The sequence below is a fragment of the Leuresthes tenuis genome, unplaced genomic scaffold, assembly GCF_036924035.1.
Source record: "Leuresthes tenuis unplaced genomic scaffold, fLeuTen1.0.hap1 SCAF_23, whole genome shotgun sequence".
NCBI classification, from domain to species: Eukaryota; Metazoa; Chordata; class Actinopteri; order Atheriniformes; family Atherinopsidae; genus Leuresthes; species Leuresthes tenuis.
In genome coordinates this window covers 24,105,836-24,115,376 of record NW_027325377.1, presented here as the reverse complement: position 1 = coordinate 24,115,376, position 9,541 = coordinate 24,105,836, and the positions used below count along the sequence as shown (strand labels likewise).

Below are 9,541 nucleotides of genomic sequence, written 5' to 3'. Positions count from 1 at the left end.
TATAGGGAGTGGAAATGAAGCACTTGCTATGCTGGATGTGGATTATTAGCCCCATCCTGCTGCCCTGGTGGACTGCTGTGAAGCAGTAAGGTTTCTTTAAAGTGGACATTTTAGAAGCATCTCTGTGACATACAATGATGTCGATGGGTTTGTTTCAGTTGGAAATGTAAAGGTTAGAAATGATCAAGACACCAGACTTATTTCTGTACATAAAAATGGGTGTTTAATTGAAACTTCTGTATCAAAAAATAGCAATATCCATCCTTCACAGCCACAAGTCACACAGCTGAACTGAAAGGTCTCCATTATGTGGCTATGTGACAACCATGAAAACTGTTCCACCTCTAGTTTAGCTTCCCATAGAACTCAAATTAATCTCGACAGAACACAAACCAGATGGATTACTCGGATACGTAATCGTTCAACATTATCAACAGACGTTTTTCGAAGTAGTTAAATAACATTCAAATGCTCTTTTCAAATTTAAGTAAACGTTTTATTCTGCTTTACATCGACAACTGCTTCAGTGCATCCTCCACATCTAAAAAAAAAAAAAAAAAAGGTCGAAATGTAAAAATAAGTTATAGGAATGCAAACCAAAGGCCAAGTAGGATATGCAAATTTTCAGGGGAGAATTTAAGCATAGACAATAAATAAATAAATAACCACAGAGTGTGGAATGTCTACATGTTTACGAATAAATTAAATGCAAATGGGGGGGTGTACACACAAAAAGATGAAAAAGAATTACACACTGTACAATATTCTGTTTAATCCACAAAAAAGAGGGGGAGGAAAAAACTAAAAAAAAACTAAAAATGCGTCCATGAATATTGCATTGATTGTGCATTTCACACCCCGAACCCTGAGAGAGGCCAGGGGCGGGGGCCATGTAGTGTCAAGCAGTGAGACGGTGGGAGGCAGAGAGAAGCGACAGGTCAAGGGGGCCAAACGCCCCGCGACAGGCATGAGAGGGAGGCAAAGATGGGGGAGGGAGGGGGGGGGGGGGGGGGGGGGTGTACACGTGTTTGTTGACATTTGCAGACATTCAGAAAAGACAGGATCCAGTTTCCAAACACCTGTTCAGGCTATAGAGTGAATGAGCAGCGTTAAAGAGAGCGACACGGAGCTGAGTCGAGCGTGTTTCAAGTATTCCATCGTAAGGAAAAGGAAAAGGAAAAGCCCCCCCCCTCTCACACACATCTCGTTCTCTCCCACCTAATTCTGACTTAACCTCTTGGCCTGGGGACAGTTGGCTGACAGTGATGGGAGGAGGAGGAAGGAGGGGAATAAAAAATAAAAAGCATTGATGCTCCCTCCATCACAGCACAGACAACTTAACCCTCAAAAACAAGACCTGTTGACGAACCCCCCCCCAAGAAAAGCAGCTTTCCAAAAAAAGGCACTCCAAAATCAAATTTAAAACACTTTAAATTAAAAAGTCTTCTCCGAGCTCTATGAGAGCAGCCATGTCTGAATGGGAGGGCCTTGCCAGCTGTTTATACCAGCCTAGTAACAAAAGTAAAGTTTAAAAGGGAAGGGGGGGGGGGGGATAAATAGCACTGGTAAGACCGCCCCAACAGCAAAGCGTTCCCCATCAGGAAACAAGTATAATCGACTCGAATGAAAAAGAAAAAAACAAAAGAGGGGGATGGGGAAAATAAGATAAAGAAGAACAAACTGTAATAAATTAGAAATTCCCAACAAAAGGGGAAATTAAAGTATATTTTTCTTGCTGGGCCAGCTGAGTCGAGCACCCAGCCGATGGCGGGCTACAAGCTGCTGGCCTTCAGTCCATTCACCCCCCCCCCACACTCTTCTTTCCTCAGAAAGTCTTTTCAGTCCAACACAGCCACACTCAGAGGCTCTCCTTGCTCGAGCTTGTGCTTGACGATGAGTCTGTGTCGATGGTCCTGAGGCGGATGTCCCCGGCAACAGGCTCCTCTGGTGACTTGGGCGATTCTGCTGTCACCCGCATCCAGGGGTGGTCGCAAATCTGCTCGAGGGTGGGGCGGTCTGAGGGCCGCAGGGCCAGGCACCATTTGATCAGCTGCTGGCACTCTGTGTGAGGAGAAGAAGCTCAGTTTCAGACGTGGTTGATGCATCATCAGGCCTTTTTTTACATGCAAAATGAGTCACAGTGTGGTCAAAAATCGGTGGATTTTGGGCTGTACCGATAACTGAGGCTAGAGGGCAACACTCACCAGCTGAGATCCTCCTCCTGAAGTACAGTCTTCCTCTGAGGATCTCCTCATCCTGCTCAAAGGGGATGTCTCCACACACCATGTCGTACAGCAGCACGCCTAGTGACCACACCGTCGCCGAGCGGCCGTGGTATCTATGGAAGCGGATCCACTCAGGCGGGCTGTACACTCTGGTACCTGTTGGAAGAGACACAGGAAGGTGAGTGAGGAGTGTGACAACAACACATCTGAATCAGCTGAGTCACAGAGGAAACGCTGCCCATCTCCCCCAAAGCCACATCACACCAACAGGGTGACCTGCCTGCATCTCCACCCCCCCTCCTCCCCGCTGGGAGGAGGAACACCAGGCAATGCGAGCCCATCACGTGAACCTCCGACTCCGGTTTCACAACAAACAGATGTTACGTGGCATCCACAACATTTCCGCGCCGTGACTCAAAAATAATGACCGGAAACGCGATAAAAAATAAGATCATAAGATGCGTCACGGGGGCTGATGAACGTGACTCACGCCTGTACCGAGAGATTTTCATCCTTAATGATCACAAGCGCGAGCCTCTTGGCCAGGAAAACCCTCGACCAAAAACAGAGCGCTGCGTCACAGCCTCGTGAACGCCTCCATGTCTGAATTTAGCATCAAGGGCAAACACAGAGGAGCGCACACGGTACATTTGAACGCATCACAGCGCGAGCGCCGTCACATATCATAACAACAACTGATGGGAGTGAAGAGAGCGGCTGCTTACCATCGAAATCAGTGTAGACCGTGTCCTTGAGAATCGCCCCTGAGCCAAAATCAATAAGCTTAAGCTCCCCCGTGCGTAGATCCACGAGCAGGTTTTCATCTTTGATGTCCCTGTGCACGACACCGCAGCTGTAGCAGTGCCGGACCGCCTCCAGAACCTGGCGGAAAAAGCCCCGAGCCGTGTCCTCGTCCAGGGCGCCCTTCTCGGTGATAAAGTCGAAAAGGTCCTTGACGAGCTCCGGCCTCTCCATGACGATCAGCCAGCCGTCCGCGCGCTCGTAAAAGTCCAGCAATTTGATAACTCCGCGAAAAGACGAGCTGACCTTCTTCAGCAGCAGGATCTCCAACGGCACCATGGCTCCATTCTGCGTAAAAAGCGGGGATTTTTAAGAGCTATTAGGATAATGCACGCATAACAACACAAAACCCCCACCCAGCAACGGTGGGGGGGAGGGGGGTGACACCAAAACAAACCACACACACGCACAATTTAGAAATACTTACAATTGAGCCCCACTCCGTCACCCTTTCCTTCGCAACGTGCTTCACGGCAACCTGTAAAAACACCAGAAATAAGACACGGTGAGGAAATGTGGCGGAGACACCGCACCGTCAGACCTGGTGGCGCTTTGATGGCGCCACATGGAGGATCAAAACATTAACCGCGGTGCCCGTGCGCGTCCTTACCGGTGCGCCATCAGAGATCCGGCTGCCGGCGTACACCGTCCCAAATCCTCCGCTGCCCAGCACCGACCCCACTTGGTAAACCTTTTCAAAGGGCTCCTTCTCCACTTTGACTGCAAATAAAACCAAAAAAATATAGATTATTTTCTGCTCCAAGAGCCGCAACCGCAGCGGGTTACGCAAACTAATCAGAAGACGCAAGAATGTGTCTCCACATTTCTTTGTTATTATCTGAAAATAATCCAACATTTGGGCGGTAAACCTACCCGGTGGGAGCTGTATCTTCACGGGTAGATGGTCCATACTTGAAGGATTGCAAATGTGCGAAAAAGAGCCAAACTTTGACAGCAACATATTCGAGCTGAAAAGCCGGTGTAAACTGTTCGTATCCAACGGTAGAGAGTCACAGAAACAGCGATGCAATAAGACGAGCCGTGAGTTCAGTCGCTGTTTCAGCGGTGGTGCGGACCGTGGCTGCAGGGGAATATTATATCCAGTCCAGCAGTGCGCCAACTCCGCCGCACCGCGCCCGTCAGAGTCGTGTCACGACTGAGAAGCCGCACACCGCTTCCCGAAAACCGGCATCAAATCTGACTCCTGTGTCTCGGCGCAAGTATTTCCGACAAAGACAAAATCAGTCCTCTTAAATGAGAGAAAAAGCCAAACACTGCGATGCGTAAAGCGACCGTGCAGCAGCGCGCGTTTAAAGGGCCACGGTGGTTTGTTATTATCCCGAAGAGTGGCCGCTGTCTGAGCTTTGGCGCGGTCTGCCCAAGCCAATATTTTGACGCGTAACTTGGATGTCGGTATCCCTCCGCCACCAACACAAATCGACACTATCCCACAACTCCACCGTAACACAGCGAATTGCTACCGAATCCTAAGTATAATACCTCCAATATCCACACACTGTAGTCAAATTAAACTATTAGTCGAAAAATCCGTCGAAATAAAATGAAATGACGGAGCACTACTTTCTCATAGTATGAGACGCCCAAGAATCTCTTGTCTGGAAGCTTTGAGCTGCGTTCACTATCGACTCGAAGGCGACAGCCAATGAGAAGCCGTCTAAAAATACCCGTGTTCCGCGTCTGGACCAATCAGGAAGAGGTATTCATAATAGAGCAGGCGTTTGAGCGCACGTGGCGGTAATTTTGCCCTCCCCCTCTCTCTGCAGCGATATCCACATAGAAACTATGCTTGGAGAGTGAAAGTCCAGATTAAAGTGTCATTTGTCAGCTACTGATTATCTCTCTCAGGTTATGCAGCGAGTACTACTTAAACTCACTCGCCGTTGTTTGTTTACCGCTTTTTTACAACCCTGAAACATGCCTCACACTCCAAGATCAACTGTTGACAGTCGAGACACAAGATCATTAATCCATTTCAGCAATGAGCATATGCATTTAATTATTACGATTGATTTATGACTGTTTTAATCAAGGAAAATGCTTTTCAAGGTAGTTTATACAAAGATTAGCAGCAATAATAACAAATGTGAGCAGAAAATAAAGCTTAACAAGGATATTCAGAGTGTATAATGCAAAAAACAACCCACAAATAACTATGAAAACAACAAAAAGTCTGAATTTAGCTTCTCCCAAAACGTTAGCACCCATATTAGAGACCACAATAGATGTAACTGTTTGGGTATTTGTCACCAAATTTAATGATGATACTTAAATGGAGCTCCGCTGCACACAGGCAGCATTTAGAGAATGAAACAGGAGAACTTAATGACACGCACTGTGACGAATGTGTAAACAAAACACTGTAGTACCACGATAACAGCACATGGAAACATAATCAGAAAGTGTGAGGAGCCAGCTGCTCCATTTCAGCAGGTAAACTTTCCAGCTTCACTGTTCAACATCTAACGTGACCTTGTCTCTCAGAAAACTTTCCACTTTTTATCAAGAGCTACCACTGATACCCTCTGAGTATGGGAGCGTATGTGTGCGTGTAGTCGCTAACCAAACAGAAGCATCAGAGAGTTCCAGGGAATGTTATCTCTCCATAGAGCTGCAAAGTTATGTAAATGCACGCGCATGCTGAGAGAAGAGAGTAACAGCCTGTGGGCTAATGTGCTGTGATCCTCTGCTTTTAACATATGATACGCACACCTTCTCCACGTAAAGATTTCCGTGCTTTAACCGCGCAGCTGTGTTTTTATTTGCAGCAGGTTTGAAGGCTGCAGCCAAACTTTGGGATTCACTAAAAAAAAAGTGATCAGTTACCACGTAACTGTAGATATTTCACGTATTTGCATTTTAAGAGATGTGCTAATACATACATGCAGATTGTGTGAGGGTGTTTGGAAGAACCTCAAGGGCTGGTTTGCTTTTATCTGATGGAGCATTTGCATACAAGAGTTCAAAGGTTTAGTGGATTATGCTTCAAAGAAAATGCATAGAAACGTGCGCTGCTGTCAGCAACAGCCTGCAGAAACACCCCCTTCCTTCCCAGCAGGATCGTCCTGTGGTTTGGGACATATAACAACTTCTGTTGCTCTGACACATGCGGTTGTTAAAAGTAAGACTCCTTTTAATTGATCTTTCTCTCCAAAGTGACATGTGCGCGTGAAGCTCGCAACTCTTTCCCCACAGACGTACTTGAACTTGAATTCATCCGAGTTTTTACATCTATTGTGGTTCCGTATGAAGTGTGAATCCACGTTGAAACTACACCCAGAGCTGTCAGGATCACGAGGAAGCGCATGAAAAATAGTTTGCATTTTCCATCGTAAGCGGCAGCAACAGGTGTACCAAAATAATTCTTCCCCCAGCGCGCACTCCATGCAAGTATGCAAATAGACTTGGAATGGATAGGATGAAGGTGCACCAGCTGGAACGGTATCAAAGATGAACCTTGTGACAGATTGTTGACCTGCACGTGGTATGAGCTGCCTTTAGTGACTTTAGATATTACACTAAAAAAGAAAAAAAGTCCTCCACTTTAACGAGACGCAGCTCTACAAATCTGTGCTGTTCTTACCATGACTAATTGGAGCATATTAGTGCTGGTTGATGGGTTGAACCAAGGCTTACAAGGAGACAAATGGTGGAAGAGGCTTTTATATTTGACGAGTTTATTGTCTAATCTCTTCACCTCACAAGCCCCCCCCCCCACATGCCAAATAGCCAAATGCATTAAATGTACTGTATGGATCTCCCAATCCTATTATCTTAAGTATTATGCGCAGATAAAACCTGGCTTTGCCCTGAACAGGGTTCATAGGACGCATTCAGGAGAGTAATCATTAGTTCCCTCTCTTGGTGTTGTGAGCTGCTCGAGGGGCCAGTCGGGCAGCAGGCCAACCCAGGCGTGCTGACAGCAGAAGCACGGACAGCTGTTTTGCTGTTGCTGGATATGAACGTGTGGTATGCAGTTGTTCTCATCTCTCACGGGAAATCATCATCAGGACTTTTATGTTCTCCAATCATTCGATGTGCGCTTGTGGAGCAAAGGGAGGGAGCAGTGAGTGCACAGGAGAAATGGCTTGTGGCCTGATGATGCTCCTGTTTCGCTGCCCCCCCACCCTCTTTTCTGCCGTCCCTTGCTCTTTCTTGACGCGCCTGGGATGCCTCCCATTTTCCTTTGCTCTAATTACTCCTTCAGTAAACTGTGTCAGCGAGCGGAAATAGTTTTGATAAGAGGTCCGCCTGCATTTGCATCTGTAATTTGATGGGTTTCACTGGGGACACGTTAAACCAGGCTCACCATAGTGTATGTGGCCACATCAGAGCCGTGGGGTCAGCTGGGGGTATTTTTAGCCCGGTGGCAGGCACATCATTTTGGTAAGCCGCCGATTGAAATCGATCTAGCTTGGTTGAGCTGGTGCTCTCTGCCAGGGAAATCTGAGGGATTGAATTTGTCGAGCCTCATGCTGCGGTTGGATTCCTAAACTCGTGTGTGGGATAAACTCGTCTCATGTTCTCTGCAATCATTCCTACTGCGGCAATGTCCTCATGTAGAGGTGGATTGCCTCACAGAAGAATCCTTGTTCCATCTCGAAGACTATCATACAAAACCCGAATGAATACTGAAGGCTCAGTTAACAATTTGAGGCACTAAAAAACAAGAGACTGGTATGATTTAAAAGGCTCCAAAAGAAACAGGAACATTTTGCAGTAAACTGTGATATATTAGCTTCTATACTTACTGGTGAGATCTCTATCTATTTGGTCACAGCTGCAGTCACATGGAGTCATTTCTTTTCCACTCATGTGCCTTGAAAAGGTAAAACACTGAACGTAATGCACTGAGAACAGACGTTTTCCTATATTTCCCAAAGACACAGACCCCAGCCCCCCCCCCCGTTTACCTCACAGGTTACATTACCTAGTTATGTGTGCAGCATGCCAGCCAGGTTACTCTATGGATTACTGTCTGGACTCAAGATTATGTAACAATGTCAGGTCTCTAGTCTTTCCACTAATCTGGCAGCCACATTGCATAACTGTCCATTAGCTCCTTCGCCTTCCCTTACACCTTCACTTTCTTGCTCTTTGTTACCTGCTAATACTCATGCCTCTCCTCATAAACTGCCCTGTACACACTCAGGGTCATGCTTGGATGCGTTTGTAGGTGCGTGTGTGAATTTTCCAGCTTGGAAGTCAATGCAAGGCAGCAGGACGTTTTCACTCTCATGTTCACATTTCTTATCACTGAGCTGTTCTTTTTTCTGACTCTATTTTAAGAAAGAAAGGTTTCAAATGATAAGAGGACTGTGCTATGAAGCGATTTTAGATCTTTGTGTTTTCTGACGTGGAAAACAGAAAGAAACTGTAACACCTGAATGCGACTTTGCAGCCAAGGCTGTGTCTTTTTACCTCTAGTTGATTAATTCTCTAAGATTTGAAAGCAAAATTTAAAGTTGCTACGTGCTAGCTAAGTGAAAATTGTGTTCGTAATTGTTAGCTAACGTTGCTAACTCACAGCTAGCTGGAAGCTCTCCACTGGTTCTCATCAACGCCACAAAACATCTTTCTCTGATGGCTGATATTCTCCCCACGTCCCTATTTCAGGGCTTTTTGATGCCCATCAGGCTCATAATTATACGACTACGGCCTTTCATGTGCATGTGCATTTACATTTTCTCTCTCTTCAGCATCAAAACCCCTCTGTGGACCCATGCTTTTCATTGCTAAACTTTCTCTTGCATGGCTGCTTTCCCTCATGTTACATTAATGTTTTTTTCAGTATACATAACCAGGTTCTTGCTATATGTCCCTGCAGGGTTTTTAACCTGCAGAACAACTTAGAGATCATCTCCAGAAAAGGTGTGCATCATTTGTTCAGGTGCCTCACACTTTTGTGGTGAGGAACGAGTCATTTTGAGGTGCTGTGGAGATTATTCAGTTTATTTCGAGTCTGACATCGATATTAAACTAGATAAATATGCATGTTACTCAAGAAGTGCTTCTGGTACATTAGACACTGTCCCAGAAGGTAAATTATGCAGAAATCAGCATACTAAAGTGAGTTTAACTTAATATATTCTGATATAAATACCAAATAAACTTTGCAATGCCCCAAAACTGACCTGGTAGCACATTGGAATCAAACATATTCTTATATTTTCTCAGCATCTAATTACATGTAGGTTTAAACTTGTATTACTGTATATTCCTTTGCTCAGTGACGTTATTAACGTACAGCTCAACAGGATCGGACATGCCTACAAATTCATTTTGAATTAACCGGTGTTAAATACCCCCTCAGCTGAGAATCTGTGTCACTCATACAGATTAAAATCAAGAAAAGCATTAGTCACGTATTAGTGGCCGTTTCCACAGCTTTTTCATATCAGAAACTTCGAAAATAACCTTCTCTGGTGGAGGTTTTTACTCTTATGCAGACATGTTAAAAGACTCTCACCTTCCTGATATTAAAAACTCTGGCTTTG

General features: G+C 45.6%; 1 protein-coding gene across 1 annotated transcript; it reads right to left on the bottom strand.

The window, feature by feature from the left end:
- Window positions 1-443: 443 nt before the first annotated feature.
- Window positions 444-4,400, bottom strand: pim3 (Pim-3 proto-oncogene, serine/threonine kinase). The gene is made up of 6 exons (XM_072377198.1): window positions 3,900-4,400; window positions 3,637-3,746; window positions 3,454-3,504; window positions 2,951-3,314; window positions 2,205-2,381; window positions 444-2,061 (listed from the first exon to the last, which is right to left on the bottom strand). The coding sequence occupies exons 1-6, from the start codon at window positions 3,985-3,987 to the stop codon at window positions 1,859-1,861; spliced, it is 993 nt and encodes a 330-aa protein (XP_072233299.1). The 5' UTR covers window positions 3,988-4,400; the 3' UTR covers window positions 444-1,858.
- Between the last annotated feature and the right edge of the window lie 5,141 nt (window positions 4,401-9,541).

Coding starts and splice junctions, on each gene's coding strand:
- pim3 (XM_072377198.1), bottom strand. CDS start 3,987: ATGTTGCTGTCAAAGTTTGGCTCTTTTTCGCACATTTGCAATCCTTCA. Junction 3,505..3,636: donor GGATCTCTGATGGCGCACCG/GTAAGGACGCGC, acceptor GTGTTTTTACAG/GTTGCCGTGAAGCACGTTGC. Junction 2,382..2,950: donor GGTCTACACTGATTTCGATG/GTAAGCAGCCGC, acceptor CTCTTCCAACAG/GTACCAGAGTGTACAGCCCG.